The sequence below is a fragment of the Arachis stenosperma genome, chromosome 7 (genome assembly GCF_014773155.1).
Source record: "Arachis stenosperma cultivar V10309 chromosome 7, arast.V10309.gnm1.PFL2, whole genome shotgun sequence".
Taxonomy (NCBI): domain Eukaryota; kingdom Viridiplantae; phylum Streptophyta; class Magnoliopsida; order Fabales; family Fabaceae; genus Arachis; species Arachis stenosperma.
The window spans coordinates 11,599,279-11,619,281 of NC_080383.1; the positions used below are offsets into that span (position 1 = coordinate 11,599,279).

The 20,003-nt window shown below is 36.3% G+C and overlaps 2 protein-coding genes across 2 annotated transcripts; one reads left to right on the plus strand and one right to left on the minus strand.

Moving 5' to 3' along the window:
* The first annotated feature begins 4,939 nt into the window (after positions 1 to 4,939).
* LOC130939391 (uncharacterized) lies at positions 4,940 to 7,240 on the plus strand. The gene is made up of 2 exons (XM_057867500.1): positions 4,940 to 5,095; positions 5,285 to 7,240. Exons 1-2 carry the CDS (start codon positions 4,940 to 4,942, stop codon positions 7,238 to 7,240), a joined length of 2,112 nt encoding a protein of 703 aa, XP_057723483.1.
* A 1,660-nt stretch (positions 7,241 to 8,900) lies between these two features.
* On the minus strand, positions 8,901 to 9,762 carry LOC130939392 (protein MAIN-LIKE 1-like). Its single transcript, XM_057867501.1, has 2 exons — positions 9,059 to 9,762; positions 8,901 to 8,943 (listed from the first exon to the last, which is right to left on the minus strand). The coding sequence occupies exons 1-2, from the start codon at positions 9,760 to 9,762 to the stop codon at positions 8,901 to 8,903; spliced, it is 747 nt and encodes a 248-aa protein (XP_057723484.1).
* Between the last annotated feature and the right edge of the window lie 10,241 nt (positions 9,763 to 20,003).

Here is a 20,003-nt window from a genome sequence, read left to right on the forward strand (position 1 = left end):
TTACGAAAATCTATCAATTTAGTCACTAAGTTATATTAGGAAAAAGATTTTTTTAATTGAAAAAAATGACTAAATTAATAAATTTTCATAGACATATTTGGTCAATATCCAATTAGACATATTACGTGTTATATGTGTTATTAATTAACGTTTTACAACATCAATCTTTAAAGAAAATTATTAATAGAGTGACTGGAGGACAAATATGATTAATTCGCAATCTTTAAAAGACCAATTTAATTAAAAAAATCTTTTAGGGATGAATTTAAAAAATACTTATGCGGAATTATGCAGAATTATGCAGTAAACCAAAAAATACTTATCACTCAAGAAACTCAAAGAAAAATAGAATTGTGTGTTTGCTAATTTTGTATTGGAAACTTACTACTCTATTCTAATTTGGACTTGCACTATTTGTAGTACTTAGGTACTCTCCTAAATCATTACCCTCTATATATTTGTCGTATATTCCACCTCTACATTAGCTTTACTCAAATGCTTCTTATTAGATCAAGAGTGCTTCACTCAATAAATACAAGGACAGATCTTGATTATATACTTACTAGTTCTCGATAGATACTTTAAATTTATAAGGGCAATTTCTAATTTTAATTAATTAAATTTGTTATAATATAATATTTGTACTAATAAAGTTTAAATAACATTACATATTAAAATTTGAATATTTGATTTACACCATAAATATAAAAAAATATTGTACTATAATAGAGGTATTGTAAGTTCTACCTTTTTTAGAACACATTAATATTTATTAATAGTCTAATACTAGCAATTTTTTTTTTACTAAAAAAATTGACTTCTTAGTATTCCACGTAATTAAATATCATGACAAGAAATTCTTCTTTCTCCAAATATTAACAGAAACTAAATACATCACTTGTCGAAAATATGCCTTAGCAAATGTGGCATGGCATCTCTCTCTAACAGCAAATGGTAAGTAATATGAGATGTTTCTCTTTTTGAGGCTATTGCCAAAAGATAAGGGTGGATAGTAGACTCCTGTTTTGTTCACTTTTGGGTTGTGGGCCCATCATATACCGGGCATTACGTTGGATGACGTTAATGGGCTTCTATTCTTCTATGCTAAGCCCACCCACCATCAACACACCACATGTTCTTCTTCCAGAAAATTACATGATAGCTAACATGAGATTGGCAAAGATGATATATTGATGCTTATTTGATCTCTTAATTTAATGTATCAATTTCAACTTTTGATAATAAAATTTTTTTATCCTATTTTATGGGAATAGTTGAGAATAGATTCTCTCAATTATTAAAAAAAAATTAAGAAAAAGTATGATTTTTAATCTTTTATTATTATTTTTTTATATTTATTTTTTATTTCACTTATAAAATTAATGATAAGAGATCACACTTTTCTCTTTTGATTGTGAAAAAAATGACATGATCTATTTTCACTATAATCGGGTGTACTAGGATAATCAAACTACTAGTAATAAGACTTGAATACCGACAATTGAATTGCCACTAAAAATATAGAAAAAGAAGTTGCATAATATTGAAGTAATATAATAAATTAATGTTATTCCATCAATTATGAATATTGACTAGACAGACATTCCAGAAATGAGGTAGGTAGTTTTTATAAACAATAATATCATATCCTCCCACCATATCCTAAAATAAAACAAAGTTTTGTGTAAACAATTCCGCAAAGTATCAAAACAAAAGGATAAGAAAACTTATATATATTAACATAAATTAAATAAATTACAATGTAATTAATAACAAAAATAACTAAGTTTTATCAGTCGCGTGATGTCATATATAATATTTTAATATAAATTATATTTAAATTTGAACCATTAAGGCATTAATGAAATGAATTTCTTTTCAAAAATAAAAATAAAAAAGACAGAGATGACTTGGATAAATATTGTGATGACATGATGAAATAATGAATTGTTAAGAGCTTATTTGAAAATCTATAAATTAAAATTCACTCAAGAATTATAATTTTTTTCTTGTTTTAAAACAAATAAAAAAATTTAATTTTTTTGAGAATTTTAATTTTTACTTTTTCTTCGTTTACAAATTAGATTACATTAAAAGAAGTCTAATTTTGAAATCAATTCTCTCACTAAACAAGTTCAATATGTCAAATATAAAAAAATCTCTATTTATAATTGATTATTTCAATTTATCCAACACCTATTTAGTCCTCTTTTTTCTTCTTATTAAGGGAAAAATTAAAGAAAAAATTTAATTCATATAATAGTTATTCCAAATTAAAAAATTGAATTCTATCCTATTAATGTGTTAAAGTAATTCTAAATCATGAAATTAAGTCTCAAATAAAAAAAAATTCCATAAATTCTATTCTTAAAAAAAGAAAATTCTTTTTTTATATTCAAATAATTTTTAAATAAATTTTAAGTCATTTAATTTGCACAACTTTTTTTCTTTCTTTTGTTTAATAAAGATACTTTTAAATAACTCCACGTATGTGGATATAAATGATTTAGTTGAATGACATAATTAAAGTAATAAAAGAATTCTAATACTAAGTGCGAAACTCACCTAGTAATAAAGTAAAGAAATATTTTTTTTAAAGTTATAATACAAATAAAAATTGAATATCTTAGGGTCATGTTTTAAAATAACTTTTATTTTGTTACTTTGAAGATCAGAATATTTAGATACAAAATTATTAGGATAAAAAACCTAATTAAGCCAAAGGGGCATTTTATTACACAATTAAGGTAAAACAAAATCTGTTTCATCAATCAACCAAAGCACGTTTAAATATAATTCGAATCAATAAGGTTCAAACTCGACTAACATATAATTCGAATCAATTAGATTCGAATTATACATTGACACACGAAGCATGTAATTCGAAGTGACATGATTCGAATTACACAAAAAAAAGTAATTCGAATCTTACTGATTCGAACTACTAGTAATGAGGCAAACACATGTAATTCGAAATGACTTAATTCGAATTATACATAGCAAAGTTCGAAATTGTCAAACATAAATTAATTTCAACTCTTATCAATTAAATTAAATTAAAAATAACATATAAAAATTTATTCATATATATTAAATTTTAATAACATAAAAATTTAACAACTTTTTAAATACTCTTTTTATAATAAAAATTAATATTTTTTTATTAAATTTAAAATAACATATAAAATAACATATTTTAATACTCTTCTTAAGTACTTTCAATAAGTTTAAGTTAACGTGACATTTATAATGAGATTTTTTAATATTCATTATAAGTATTATTAAATGTAATCTTTATTGAAAATTCAATAAAGATTATATTTAATAATACCCATAATGAATCCAATCAAGAGTACATGTAATAATAAATTATAATATTATTTTCTTAAATTTGTTATGATATTTTTTTATACTTTTTTTAAGTATTTTTTTAATATTATATAATATTTTTTTAGTATCCTATTTTAGTAGGTTATAATTTTTAACTATTATAATAGATTATTTTTTCTAGTATCCTATTTTAGTATGTTATTATTTTTAGAATTATAATAGTAAAAAATTATAACATACTAAAATAGGATACTAAAAAAATATTATATAATATTAAAAAATATACTTAAAAAAAGTATAACAAATTTAAAAAAAATAATATTATAATTTATTATTGCATGTACTCTTGATTGTATTTATTATGGGTATTATTAAATGTAATCTTTATTGAATATCCATATGAAATACAATAAAGAGCACAATAAAGATTACATTTAAGAATACCTACAATGAATATTAAAAAATAATAAATATTTTCTAAAAATAATTATAAATATTTTTTATAAATTATTAAAAAATCTCATTATAAATATTACATTACTTTAACTTAAACTTATTGAAAGTACTTAAGAAGAATATTAAAATATGTTATTTTTAATTTAATAAAAAAATAATAATTTTTATTATAAAAAGAGTATTTAAAAAGTTAAATTTTTATATGTTATTAAAATTTAATATATATGAGTAAATTTTTATATGTTATTTTTAATTTAATTTATTAGTAAGAGTTGAAACTAATTTATGTTTGACAATTTCGAACTTTGCTATGTATAATTCGAATTAAATCATTTCAAATTACATGTGTTTGCCTCATCACTAGTAGTTCGAATCAGTAAAGTTCGAATTACTTTTTTTTTGTGTAATTCGAATCATGTCACTTCGAATTACATGGCTTCGTGTGTCAATGTATAATTCGAATCAACTGTCGAGTTCAAACTTTATTGATTCGAATTATATTTAAACGTACTTTAGTTGATTGATGAAACAATTTTACTTTGGCTTAATTGTGTAATAAAATGCTCCCCTTGGCTTAATTAGGTTTTTTACCCAAATTATTATATTTAAGGATGAAGTCTAATTTGAAGCATGAGAAAAAGGTAAAAAAACCTAATTAAGTCAAGGTGGGGAAATTTTTACTTGAATCCGCCAAACCGAATTCTGCTTCATGAATCAGCTAATGCACGTTTTGTATGTAGTTCGAAACAGGTCAATTCAAAATCCATTTGAACATAATTCGAATGACCTTGATTCAAATTATGGAGAGAGGGAAACACACAACAATTCGAATCAAGCTGATTTGAATTACACAGTAATAGTAATTCGAATCAAGCTGATTCGAATTACCCCCAACAAGCAATTCCAAAGTAGTTCGAAATAAGTTGGTTCGAATTACAGATAGTGTAATTCAAATTAGGCTGGTTCGAATTATAAAGGACCAGAGGTGGATATATATGGTGTGAATGTGAATTGATCTCATTAGAGTGGAAAAACGGCTAGTGAGGAGAGTTTTGTAGTCTTGGTTCACCACAGAGGATCGATTAAGAGGAAAACACGATCCGGTGTGAAGTTCATTGATAAGGATCCTCTCAGTATTTTCGTGAGGCCTACGATGGGCTATGATGACCTTGTTAGTTCTATTCTACGGAAACTTGGTCTAGAAGGCGTGAAACGGGTTAAGAAGTTCTTCTATCGCATTTCGATCTCGGTCCTCCAAGAAATCGTGAAATATGATTGTTTCACAATCGATAGTGATGAGGACTTGCAGGTCCTGTTTCATTGTCGCCGGCAGTTTTTCGAAGTGAGGACACCAGAACTATTGGCGTAGTTGGTTGACGTGGTATCCAGCTCGGGGGGTTCGAACCGGAATACCCCCACTTTAGCCACGGTAGCCGGTTCTAGCTCCAGACCTGCATGTGCATCTTCCTATGTCCCTGTGTATGAACCTCCGATCCAGCCTGTTGCGTCCCCTTCATTTGTTGTGGATCTCAATGGAAGTGGAGGCGACGAGGTTGGAATAGGGGATTATGTGCCTACCCCTTTACAGTGTGCTGCATCGGCTGGTCTTGTAGATGCATTGTTGAATGATCCAGTGGACGACGATGTAGAGCCGGATATCATTGCCGATGACAGTGGCGATGATGTTGGACCGAGTGAGCCTGCTTGTGCGGGAGGTAGTTCTAGCTCTGGCACACAGCAGTACCCTCCATATTTTTCATCTCTGGACTTGGATGCAATGAGGCAGCAGGGGGATCCTGGGGAGCCTGCTGGTTTTGGCGCTAGAGATGCGGAAGGGTCTGCAGGTCTGATAGAGTTTCAGGTTGGTCAGCAATTTCAAGACAAGGATGAGGCCGTGTTAAGTGTGAAGACTTACAGTATCCGACGTGGGGTACAATACAAGGTTGTGGAGTCTGACTATTGCCAGTATGTTGGAAAATGTTATGAGTTTGGGAATGGGTGCAAATGGTTGATTCGGCTTAGCCTCCGGCAGCGCAAGGGCATTTGGAAAGTCAAAAGGTACAACGGACCACATACGTGTCTAGCGACCTCCATCTCCAGCGATCACAGGAGTTTGGATTATCATGTGATCTTGGCATTCATCATGCCAATGGTTCGGGCTGATACATCCGTATACATCAAGGTGCTCTTAAATGCCACGGCCGCACACTTTGGGTTTAAGCCGATGTACAGGAGGGTCTGGCTGGCGAAGCGGAAGGCCGTTGCCCATATCTATGGTGACTGGGATGAGTCGTATAACGAGCTCCCTAGGTGGATGTTAGGAGTTCAGTTGACGATGCCTGGTACGGTTGCAGTCCTTAGGATGAGCCCAGTTCGAGTTGGGGGACAGGTGGACGAGTCGCAAGCATATTTTCACCGACTGTTTTGGACGTTTCCACCATGTATCGAGGCATTCTGTCATTGCAAGCCATTGGTCAGTATTGATGGCACCCATCTGTATGGCAAGTATGGCGGAATGTTGCTCGTCGCGATTGCACAGGACAGGAACTCCAACATTTTGCTTGTTTCATTCGCCCTGGTTGAGGGTGAGAATACCGAGTCCTGGTCCTTCTTCCTCTCCCACCTGCGTCAGCACGTGACCCTGCAGTCGAGACTGCTGGTTATATCAGACAGGCATAACGGCATCAAGGCCACCCTTAAGGCTCCGGATGGAGGATGGCTACCTCCAGCTGCGTACTGTGCATTCTGCATTCGACATGTGGTAGCAAATTTCGTACTTACCTTCAAGGGCAAGGACGTAAGAAGGCTAATTGTGGATGCAGCTTATGCTAAGACTGAGGTGGAGTTTGATTACTGGTTTGATATTCTGCGGTCTGAAGACCCTGCCATGTGTGAATGGGCGAACTGGATTGAATATTCATTGTGGACACAGCATCGTGATGAGGGTCGGAGATTTGGGCACATGACAACAAATATCTCCGAGTGTGTTAATTCCATCCTCAAGGGGGTTAAGAATCTCCCTGTGTGCTCGCTGGTCAAGGCAACTTACGGTAGGTTGGCAGAACTATTCGTCCGCAAGGGGAGAGAGGCTGAGGCCCATATGGGCACCGGACAACAGTTCAGTCAACACCTGGTGAAGTGTATCGAGGCCAACCTGAAGACGGCGAGGTGCTTCACGGTGACTTTGTACGACAGAGATAACTCGGAGCTTACCGTCGCCGAGACTACTCCTATTGGTATGTTTTCACTGGGAAGCTACAGGGTCTCACTTGCAAGTCAAACATGTGAGTGTGGATACTTTCAGGCACTTCATTTTTCGTGTCCTCATGCCCTGGCATATTGTGCCTATTCACGGCTTACGTGGCAACCGTATATACACCAGGTGTATCGTCTTAGTTTCGTGTTCAGTGTGTATCGAATGGGGTTCACACCTCCCATCCCCGAGGGATTTTAGCCACCATACGATGGGCCGACAGTGGTCCTAGACTCGAACAAGAGGCGTGCGAAGGAGGGACATCCCAGGTCCACTAGGATACGGACCACTATGGACGAGGCAGATCTGAACTGGCCGAAGAGATGTGGACTCTGTCGGCAGCTCGGCCACACACGTCGGGGTTGTCCACAGCTCAGAAGACCAAGCCATACATGATCGCATGATTAGGTGTACTAAGGCACTTTATTACTATGTTGATTTCACTTTTGCTTTTAGAGTCCACTGTTTTAGGGTTTGTTAGATGGAGTTGTTAACTGAAAATTTTTTTAAAGTTACTGTGATGTACTTTGCATTGTTGTTAATTAGTGAATGTTATCCATTTTTCAAGTGTCATATGACGTCTGCAATAAATTCATAAGGCAATAACGCATTTTCCAAATTAAATGATACACGATAAAGGAAAATACCCAAATAACTTAAAAAAACAATGTACACCCATTTTCAAAGTAATGGATACACGATAAAGCAAAATGGATTGCAAACATAAATAACCAACATACACCTCGGTTCATACAAATACATGAAAGACATAGATAAAGGTGGCTAAGATACAACACCGATCATGAAGCAACAATGGGAAACCCGTGTCCTCTGGGGTCTCCGGATAAGCGGCTCCTCCTCTTCGATCTTATCTTCATCATCATCCAGGGCTGGCTGTGCTGGTGGTCTAGGCTGGACTCCTGACGGTCGTGAGGAGGACCCAGAAGGAAATGACTCTCCGTGTACGGCTACCCTAGACGGTCTGGCAACTGAATTTGACCTAGCAATATAGGCGGAAGGAGGGGTACCACCCAATGCAAAATAGTCAGGTGTAGTCACGGAAGGAGGCTTGTTCAAATCGACATCTAAAGGGGGTTGTGTCCCCGTCGTCGGAGGTCACCGACGAGCCACATCATCCTCTTGCATGATGGCAGTGATCTCATCCAGGAAGTGTGACCCGTCGAACTCCGTATCAAAGCCATCGCCGGCCAGAAAGTCTGAAAACATCGTCCTCAGACTAACCCATGGCGTAATCTCCTGAAGTGTCTGGTCATCACTGGGGACTCCAACGAAGTAATCACCTCAACAGGAATAGGAACGAGTCTCAGATCCCCCAGATACATCTCTGGTGACAAGAATCTCTTTCCATGCTGACTCCACCAATCCAAGAAGTCATGTGAGGGTCCCGGGTTTGCGACAACGTCGAACTGGAGAACATGGTCCAAACGATTCTCCCAGTGAAGATGCCAGAACTGCAAAGCGTATGGGAACCAACGATCACCTCCTCTCCCATCCTTGGACATCAAGAAGTTGATGTTCAGGGCGGGCTGGGGGTGGCGCTGTACTCTGCCGAACTGGGGTAACACCCTGTCAATCTGATGCCACTCTACGACGGCAAAATATATGAGTGTCGTCACACACCGCCATAAGGCCGTATGACAAGGCTCCAACACCTCCGGATGCACAACCTGAAGGACGTCGGGCGAGCTATATGGCATCCAGATAAACTGAAAAAATATATCAACATTGTAAGGCCAAATCGTAAACCGAAGTCTGAAACTTTAATTAACTAGTCTTATGAGGTTAGTATACTCACATCCCTGGCTTGTAACATTTCTATCCTGAGCCTCCACATCTGCACTCAAGGTCCCTTCTCGCTACCGAAATGATTGTGACCAGACCACCTGCATATCACATCGGTGTTATAGAGTGTAAAATGTGTGACAAAATAGTATAATATTATAAGCGGACATGGAATTCAATAATTTATCTCGAAATAGAAAAGTCCAAGAATGGTACCTCGAGGCCAAGGGCCAGCTGAACTCATCATAACCAGCAGACCTAAATCCAGGAAAGCGCCAGAAAATCCAGGACTGAAGCAACCGTAACGGGCTTGCTAACTTTACCACATGCCTGTTGGCCACTCGGCACATGCACCTGTATAACCATGTTATTGCCGCCGACCCCCAGCTGTATCCACCCATCTCCTTAAGCCTAGCCACGTAAGGTAGCCATCTGATGTGAATACGATTGCCGGACTTGTCGGCAAACAACTGGGTGCCCAACAACATCATGATATAGGCACGAGCAAAGCGCCTCACTGTCTCCTCATCGACTCCCGCGGGGCACTCTCCAAAAGTCTCCTGGAACCAGGTGCAGTTCACTGCGAACTTCTGAATTTGGTTCGCAGGAGGTATCACACCAAGCAACTCCTGGAACCACACCCAAGCCAGACGGCCACCATGAATGTATATCTGGAAATCTGTTAGGCAACCACTGACATAACGTCCATCCACTAGCAACCCCAACTGGTAGGCCACGTCCTGAAGTGTGATCGTGCACTTTCCGAACGGCATGTAGAATGTGTGCGTCTCCGGACGCCATCGCTCGATGAAGGCACTGACAAGGGGCTCATCTAATCGGAACCATCTATCGTTCAGTCTTGCTAGATGGTATAATCCAGCCATCTGTAAGTACGAAACGTACCGCTCATCGAGTCGCATGCCCTACTGCCGCCGCATACTCGAGATGCATCGCTGGGGCTGCGTATTACATGGACCGCGTAGTTACAAACACTTACAAAACCACTAACGAAAACAATTAACAACATGAACCACTTATGGAAACCACTAACAATAACCACATGCAAAATATTTATAATAAATCCCCTAGCAAAACCGCATGCATAAACCGCTAACATACACCACTTACATAAACCACATGCAAATCCACTTAAGAAAACCACCTATGTTACCACTAACATAAATCGTCTAGCAAAACCACTGAATAAACCACTTCCAATACCACCAACATAAACTGCTAATATAAACCGCTAACATAAACCGTCAACAAAACCACATACAAAACCACTAAAATAAACCGCATGCAATACCACTAACAAAAACCACTAACATAAACCGCCAACTAAAAAGCATGCAAAACATCTAAGATAAATCACTTGCAATACCACTAGCATAAACCACTAACATAAACCGCCAACAAACCCGCATACAAAACCACTAATTTCAGATAAACCACTAGCAAAAAATTTTCTATCTACTAACCTTGTCATTGATGACCCCGGCTATGTGAGCAACTCCATCCAAACGATATAGCCTTTCCGGATCGTCCCGCATCGGCTGTGTATTCTGCTCGAGTCTTTGTCGGAGCGAATCTAGGTCATTTTTCTCTGGGATTTGGTGGGGTATGAGAATGGAAAAGTGAATCGAATGAGCTTGGTTCGAACTCCTTATATAGCCGTTCCTAGTGTAATTTGAATCACATCATTTGAATTACTTATAGAGGCGAATTGCTACTAATTCGAATCAACTAGGTTCAAACTACTTTGGGAAGAGTGCACAAATGTAATTCGAAGCAACCTAGTTCGAATATGCATTTTCATAATTCGAATCAAGTAGATTCGAATTACCCTCATCGTGTGTTACTATATAATTCGAAATGAGCTACTTCGAATTATAAACAAAGGTAGTTCTAATCTACCTCTTTTGAACTACATATAAATTTGCTTTGGTTGATTGATGAAGACGTTTTGTATTTGGCTGAATCATGTAAATTTGGCCTCTCCTTGGTTTAATTGGATTTTTTGTCCTGAGAAAAATTGTTGAAGGTGCAATGAGAATAGCTAGAGTGTGTGTGAGAATGATGGAAGAAAAATGGCAAAATTTTCTTATATACACAATTAATTACATTATATGTATACTAAAAGTAGTTATTAAAGTCAGCTATTAGTATAAAATACATATTAAAATATAAATATATATTCAAAATAGATTAAATTATATATATATTGGTGATTGATTTTATTGACTGATTTTAATGTTCAGATAATATGTTTGATATACAATAGATATATGCCACGTCAGCTGGCCATAATAACCACAAACTCATAACTAACTTCCTCTAACTTAATCTACTCATCATATGATCAGTGTAGACAATCTAACTACCTACTTTCTTAAATTAACAAGTTGTTAGTGCAGTTAAAAACAGAAGCAATAAGTAGTTAGTGCTAGCAATCCACTGCAGTTAGATGCATTTTTTATATGTCAGATAACCGAAATACCTTAACTATATATTAAAATAGATGCATACTTAAATATAAACAAATCATGTGGTGCGGCCCACAAGTTTTCTTTCATCTTAGCAAGTGCTTCTACGTTTCTTTCATAATATGCAGCATTTGAGAGTTAAATTATCCATTTATTTACTAAGAAATAAATACGGTGATAGAACAGAATGAAAGACAATATATGAGTTCGACTACATTTTCGAAAGTCAGGATATGAATAAATGATTTTGAAAATACAATGTTGTGGGTAATTTTAGTTGTGTTTCTATATTTATGTACTTCTAATATTTTTATTCTTGGATAATATTTGTGTGTTTTGTTTCAATTTTGTATTGATATACTTTTGTGTAGATCCAAAAAATTTTGAGAATAGAGACAATATATATATATATATATATAATAATTCTTTAGTTTAAGTACAATTTAAATCATTCTATTAGATAACACAAATTTTAATTAGATCTTTAATAGTTGTTCCGCATGTTACCTGAAACGGGTGAGTTTGGACCTGAACGTGAAGTCCAGATTCTTTTTTGGGGGCAGCGTCCGATATTTTCTAGAATTGAGGTGCCGTCGTCTGAGTTTCTCGTGAGGAGGTGGGAGGTGATACCCACAAGGAACTCCGATACTTAAGTTAATAAGAATTTTAGGCAGATTTTAAGTATACTGGAATTCGAAGAATACTTGAGGGTATTAGGATATTTATAAGTGTAAATGTAGAGTCAATACCTTTTAGAGTTGTTCCACCTTTGATGGTAGATAGTCGTTCTCTTTTATTAGGGAGGTTGTTGGGATCTCCTTTCTAGATTAATAAGAGATATTAAGGGGGTTATTTACTTATTTAGATAGGCAAGATTAAGCTCGTGTTGCTGTGTCCGACCTCTGTAAAGGTCAGGCAAGTGTTGGTCTAGATAACATCTGTAGATTAAATTTTATTCATTTTGGGTCTGACTAAGTAACGGACCAGGGTATGAACAGTGTCCCTACTTGAGGTCGAGCTTCGTTGGTTCAGACTCAAGCATTCTTACGTCGGTCTTGATCTTTCGTGGCTTTTAGTTAATCAGCTTGGGTATACTGCCTTTCTCGGGCAGTTAACGTGTTTTTGAATTTGAATGTTATGTCTTTTCGTAACTGTTCGCACGTCTTTTCAGTTACCTTGAAAATCGTGCCATCCATTAAAAGAGGGGTAAATGTACCATTTTACCCCTAGTGACTATATATAAATATTATCATTTTCTCTTTCTTTTTTCTCGCTTCATCTTTTGTGCTTTTACTTTATCTCTCTCAAGTTTCATCTCCTTCACTGTATTTCTATTTTTATCGATCTTTTTCCAAGATTTTTCTATCTTGAAGTTTAATTTTGGTTCGAACAAATGTTTGGGGATTGCTCAGCATTACTGTCACAGTTACTTCCCCCTATTCTTCAACAAGGTTGGTTTTTTTCTTTGTCTTGTTTTTGCTTGGTTGATATTCTTTAGTAAAGATTTATATTGTTGTTTCAATGTTGTTGCGAAGGACTATTTTCCTGCAAATATAGGCTCTTACTGCTTGTTCGCTAAAGTTCCTTCCTTTCTCATTCTTGCCTATTTCCCTGACTATCATGAATCTTCATTACTGTTTGTAGAATTTGGTAGAAAGGATTTGTAGAATTTTTGACTTTGTTTATTGAATTCCCGGAAATTTATTGGATTCTTGAATTTTGGGATTTTATCTTGTCCCCAAATGGTGCCATTTTCTAAGTAGTGGTGCTGTTTTGCGTTCTAGTTTTGCCTGAAAAATTTGGACTTGCTTCTACTTTTTTTGTAGATTCTGACTTCTTTAAATATTTTGGTGTTGTTTTTCTTTAGCTCGAGTTCCTTCTTGTGGGGACCTAGCTTTATTTTGCTTTTGTAGGTATTTTCCTTTATGTCTCGCTCAGTAATTCTCAGCATGTCTTCTAAGGTTCCTCCTGATTTAGACTGGGTATATAGTACTGTCCTTTCTACCATTTTCGTAGTTGATAATGAATATGTAGAAATATTTTATAGGTAGCACAAGCTTTGTAGGACCCAAGAGGATAAGAGGAAGTATGAAATAGTAGGCCTCAATCTAGAAGATGGGATTTGCTTTCCTCAACTTAGTAACTCGAAAAGTCATTTTTTTATGTATGACTGTCTGTTTACTAGGCTCGGGATTACACTTCTTTTTTCTGATTTTGAGACTTAAATCCCTGGTATCTATAAAGTAGTATCCTCTCGTCTCCACTCAAACTCATGGGGTTTTATGAAAGTTTACCAACTCAGAAGTCGAGAACATGACCTTCCTCTATCTACAAAAATTTTCTTTTATTTGTTTCAACTCACTAAGCCTTCTAGCTTGAAAAAACAACACTAGCTCTCTTTCCGAGCTATTCAAGGCTAGAAAATTTTTTCTATCTTTGACGAATCTTTTCATGACTTCAAGAATTGTTATTTCAAGGTTCAGACTATTGCGGGCACCCGACCTTTTTTACTTAATGACAAAGACGAACCCGCCTTTAGTTTATAATGGGAAGAAGCCTCCACCATTATTAAATATAATCTTAAGGATTTGGATGAGGTAGAGGAGTTTATAGTATCCTTTTTCTAGGAGTGTTAGGGTCAAGCTCTGAACCTTGACACAAAGAAGTTTTTGATAAGAAAACTGAGCTATGTTTGTATTGAACTAGCTAGCTAGCTTTTTCTTTTGTAAATACTTCTTTTATATGTGTTCGGGTTATGTAAACTGACTCTCTTTTTGTTGTGTTGTAGAGAGGACGACCAATGTGTTGTAGAGAGGATGACCAATGGCTCGGATGCTTTGTTGAGAGTCTGACAAGTAAAAAAGGACGCAGTTGCTTAGGCCATTCAATTAAAAGAGTCCAGTAAGTCCGGTAAAACTTCTAAGTCAGATTCATCCTCTTCCCAATCGGCCAAAGTAGTTTATCCTTCTCCTCCTCGTCTGAATATAGAGTCTTTGCCTCGAAATGTTCCTCCCGTGCCTCCCTTCTCCGACCAGAGCTCTCATAAGCAAAAACTCTATCTTCTGAGTTTGGTAGTGTTTAGGATAAGGATTTTGATGCCATTACTTTTTGTGAGGAGCATATCCTTCCTCATAGTTTTATAAGCATGGACAATGTCTCCCTCAAAAAACACTTAGAAGCACTCACCTGAGGTGGTATCCGAACTACGAGGGTGTGTTCATCCCTCTTAAAACAATTAGAAAAAACTCCGCTTGGCTCTATTTAGAGGGAACTGACCGACCTTAGGGTTGAGGTCGCTTCTCTTCGGGAGACCAAGTTGGAATTGAAGGTTAAAAAAGAGGCTCTTACATACGACCTTTCAAAACTCCGTGAGAGGGTGAAACAATCTGAAGTGGCTAGTGTTATGGACGAAGGTTTACTGAAAAGGCTGAGGAGAGTTATACTTGTGTCTTCGTGGAGAGGTTGGATATGAGGGAAAAGCTGTCTAATCTAAGGGAAGAATATGCTGGGTTGGAGGAGTCAGTGGCTGATGAAGTAGCCAAAGGTGGGTTCGGAATTTTCACAAAAATGGATTCCCGTTGCTAGTATAGTTCCAAACACCACAATTGGTCCCTATCAAATTAGAATCCTAAACATGTCACAAATCAAAGAAAATATGGAACCGAAAGTATTTGACTGCCGGGTCGTCTTCCAAGGAATCACTTGAGGGCAATGAGCGTGCAGATTTTGGTTGTAGCAATCAAGGGGTTGTCAATGAAGAAATGAACATATAAAGCAATAAAAGAACATGCAAAATTATAATGATTGAACTAATAAAGAAATCAAAGAGCCGACTATGTAATATGAACAAGTAAAGTATGAAGGAAATTAACATAGCAATGTATGAAAGATTAAAAGCATAAAAAGGGATCTTGGCTTAGAGTGAGCTAGGGGTCCTTTCCTTGTTGGAACCACAACTATGACAATTATGATGGATTAATCTCACTTGATTAAACCTCACATCGGAAGGTAAGTTAAATGAGCATAAGTGTTCTTAACCCACAAATCCTAAATTGCTTGCTAATTGCTTTAGCAACAAATTAGCGTTAGTGGAAACAAAAATAATTAACAATCCAAGAATTGACACTAAATGTTGGACATTCCAACTCTAGGAACCCAATTGCTCACTTACCGAAGCCTATAGGCAAAAATTTAGCCTAAAACCATGTTTGACATTTTGTCAAACACTTGGTGGGCAAAAAGCTTGAACATGAGGAAAATAAGAAAAGACTTGAAATTAAAAGCAACAATTGCATCAATCAACAAGAGTAACACAAGAAAGCATAGAATAAACATCAAACATCAAATTCATCAGTAAGAAATTGAAATTGCAAAAGAGAAGTGAAATTAAACTATAACTTGAATTAGAAGAAAGAGTAATGACAATGTAACTATAAAGAGTAATAACAAGAGAATACTTACAATGAGATTAGCAAAAATCCAAGATAAAAAATGGAAATGGCACTTGAAAGTAAAACCCTAATAGAAACGCTAGTAGAGATGATGAAAAACTTAGAGAAAAACTAAACTAAAAACCTCTACTACTACTCCTAAAACTATCCTAATGATATGCTATGGAAAATTATTTCTATGTCCTAATTATCTCTTGAAATGTGTTGAATTCCCTTTCATATAGCATCCAAATTCAACCTTCAAGCCTTCTAAAATGGGCCAAAAGGCCTCCAAATTCGCGCATCACATTTTTCATCAATGAAATCACGTGCAGGGACCTGTGCAGATGCACAGATGTGTGCGTCCGCACACTCCATTAAAAGTTGACCTGTGCGTACGCACATGTACTTGTGCGCACACACACATAGAAATTCTCGCTTGTGCGTACGCAGGCAAGGCTGTGCGCATGCACACTTCGCTCTGTGTGCTTTTCTTTATTTTCTTCATGTTTTCTCCCTTGTACATGCTTTCCTCCACTTTTGGTCATTCATTCTTGCCTTCAAGGCTTGAAATCACTCACAAACCATATCACGTCATCGAATGACATAAAAGTGGAATTAAAATTCACTATTCTAGCATCATAATGCATGTTTTCATATTTAGGATCAAATTAGGGATCAAACACAAAAGTATGCTATTTTGGTGCTTAAGTGTGAGTTCGTATGCTAGAATCCATTCAAATCAAGCCAAAATATATCAGAAAATATGGACTCATCAATTTCTCCACACTTAAACAATAGCATATCCTCATGCTAAACAAATAAGGAGAATGATCAAAGGGGTAACCAACTTATTAAATACAACTATATATATGCATGCAAGTATGCATGTGCTATATATCTACCTATCTATAATGTCTTATTGATTTGGTGAAAACAAACAATCTAATTCCAAGTAAGTATAGACGAATAGGGCTTAAGTAATGAAAAAATCCAATGCAATCAAAATCTAAAGAATTGATTCACTCATCAAAATGAAACAACTTGCAAGAATTCATGACATGAGGTATGGAGACATAGAGTTGAGTAATTGAATCCTCACTAGGTATGTATACACTCTAAACGCTCAGTATTTGGGGTCAATTCACTCAATTCTCCTTCCAATCATGCTTTCAAGGATTTGCTCTTCATCTAACAATCAACAAACAAATGATGCATGAATGCAATTATCATGAGGACTTTATATGGTTGTAATGGGGTTAGGGCAAGGAGGGGTAGATATGGCCAAGTGGTCTAATGCAATTGAATTCTTGATTAGTTTAAGTTTTCACATCAACCTATATCAACCAAATCAATACAAAAATGCAACCTAACTTCCATCATTTCTTGCTCACCAACATTCATGTATGCTTTTCTCACAAAAACATCACATATGCAATTCTTTATTCATTTGTTTACTTTTCAGGGTGACTTTGTCCCTTTTTATGGTGAAGAGTGTTTTTTTTTTTAGAATTACATATGGTCCAATTAGTTCATACATGAGTGTTCCCATTTTCCAGAATTTTCAAAGAATACCCAAATCAAACATTTTCTTTTACTACCAAAGTTTTCCAAAAGATTTCCCCACTCTTAATGTAGCACACTCCTTCAACATAAGCTAATCAAGAATACAATCCAAGGTAAATCATGGTTTTCCGCTTAAGGTTGTGATGTGCTAAAACCAAGAACAATGGGATAAATAAAGATCAAAGGGGTTTAACAATGGTAAATGTAAAAGGGTAGGCTATATGGGAAAAGTAAGCTTTAAACAAATATGGCCTCAATCATGCTTAATGCAATTCAAAACATCAGTCATTGGAAATAAGGAATCCAGCAAAATCAAGATTACAATCATAGAAGAGATATAACACATAATGAACAAAACTAGTGGTTAAAATATGTAACCACTCAATATAGCTCAAAAACTCACAAGGCATTTGTTCTTTACCCTTCTATGTTCCATAAGAAATCCATTCAAGCAAGTTTGAAAAATAATTTCCAGTCAATTTAATAGAAAGCCCAAAATTGTTGGAAAGTCTTGTTGTTTTTCACTAAAATTATTTCCTATATATGTACGTATATATGTTGTGATGGATGCAAAATTTTTCAAAATTTCCTAGTTCTTCTAATTTTCAACAAGCAAAAAGTAACATGAACAATTAGGATCAAAATGATCTAGGCATAAGCTTTTCACATCATCCAATCACAATCCATATCTATACTATATACCATGCAATATAAAATGTAATATGTATATATATACCAAAACAAAAGTGCAATACTATATATATATATATATATATATATATATATATATATATATATATATATATATATATATATATATATATATACCAAAGCAACTACTATATATACCAAAGTAAAAAGTGCATAAGTCAAAGTACTAAAAGTATCCACAAAAGCGTAATAAAAACTGAAAATAAGCTAAATGACAAGTGTTTGGAAGAGAATATTTACACCCAAAAATAGAACATCCTCTCCCACACTTAGATGTTGCATGGTCCTCCGTGCCAAATACGAACCGGGGATGATCAACTCTAGGAAGCTCCACCGCCAGGCAATGGTGGGTGGTGATGATGCTGGTAGGCAATGATGTCAGTGAACGGACAGCTGGCAGGCTCGGGTCTGTACTCCTCAGATGTCTGCCCAGCTGGCTCTGATATGGTCTCAAAAATCGGCTCGGCTGCAGCTGCCGGCTCCTCAACCATGTGATCTGTAGGCTCCTCCACTGTGGTCTCCGCTCCTGTCTGCTCTTGGGGCTCATTTGCCTGGCCAGCTTCAGTTACTGGCTCCTCCCTCTGAGGCTCAGGCTCTGGTGTGTCCGGTGGAGGTGATCCAGGATCGCGACCGTCAAACTTCGCCACTATCCACTAGAAGCGGCGAGCGTTGCGGCGCTCAATTCGATGCAGAGTCTCTAAAATCTTCCGACCCAGCTCATAGGGTGTTTGGAGTCGAGGTGTCGGCACAGGAGGTACTGGAGGTGCTGATGGCTCACTAATCTTCCTCTTCTTCTGTGGCGGTCCATCATAATCGCCATATGGAAGAAATGGCTACTTACTGATATAGACAGACGTTCGATCTGTTGGCCGTCTCACTACTTCAGACAGAGTGGCTAATCTGGTGATCAACGATGGAAAGGGAATGTTGTTCTTCTGTTGCTGTGTCACCTTCCACATAGAGTCTTTGATAAGGGAAAGATCAGAGATCCTCTTCCCCTCCAGAATAGCTTAAAGGAGAACTGCCACATGGACCCTGATGTGCGTGGCATGCGTCCTCGGAAGGATATAGTCGGCGATGATCTGCTGCCAGATCCTCGCCTCTGGGTTGAGGTCCGTGCACGCAATGCTCTGTGGGACTGTATTTTCTCCCCTGCTGTACTCCCATCTGGCCTTAGGAGTGCCAAACTTCCTCAGGACGACATCCAGTGAAAGCTTGCCTGATAACAAATCTTTCACTATCTTAGTTTTAGCATCACGGCCTGGAGGAATATGCGGAATACCCAAGAGGGCCTCTAAAGCGGTATTAGAGGTGTCTAGAATGACACCTCTGAGAAAAACAGTTGGTGCATCCCTCTTTAGGAGATTTGCGTAAAATTCTTTGACCTGGTGTTCATTAACTTCCACCAGATCGAATTTTACGAACTCCCAATGATAAAAATTAAGTCTGTCCAAAATCTGGTCCGCATATTTCTCAAGCAAATTTAGCTTTCGCTCATAGTGAAAGGCTTTGTTTTCGATTTTCTTATATTGTTCTTGGGCTTCAGCATTTATAAATGTGTCTGGCTGGTTGTTCGGAGGTACAGGAGGAGGACGAGCCAAAGGATTGGCTTTCTCCTTCCCTTTACGAGCCATCCTGGAAAAGGCAAAAATAGAGTACAGCTTAGGGAACAAATAAAGGTCACAGGAAGAAGAAGGATATACTCAAACAGTTTAAATAAGAGCCAATCAGGTAAACAAATGCTAAATCAAGGGATAACATGCATGAAACAGTTTAAGGTTCAAAAGAAGTGTGTTTTCCCAAGATCAAGCAACCTAAGCACTAATGAAATGAGTTGATAAACAATGAAAGCATAGGTATGACTTAGGTGCGTTATGTAAGTGAATTGAATTAGAGAAGTTGATTATTGCAATTGTGCTTTAGAAGTTGAAAAGATTCTGGAAAAATTAGCACAGAAAGCAAAAATCA

Coding starts and splice junctions, on each gene's coding strand:
- LOC130939391 (XM_057867500.1), top strand. CDS start 4,940: ATGGGCTATGATGACCTTGTTAGTTCTATTCTACGGAAACTTGGTCTA. Junction 5,096..5,284: donor ATAGTGATGAGGACTTGCAG/GTCCTGTTTCAT, acceptor CCTCCGATCCAG/CCTGTTGCGTCCCCTTCATT.
- LOC130939392 (XM_057867501.1), bottom strand. CDS start 9,762: ATGCGACTCGATGAGCGGTACGTTTCGTACTTACAGATGGCTGGATTA. Junction 8,944..9,058: donor AGCTGGCCCTTGGCCTCGAG/GTACCATTCTTG, acceptor TGTGATATGCAG/GTGGTCTGGTCACAATCATT.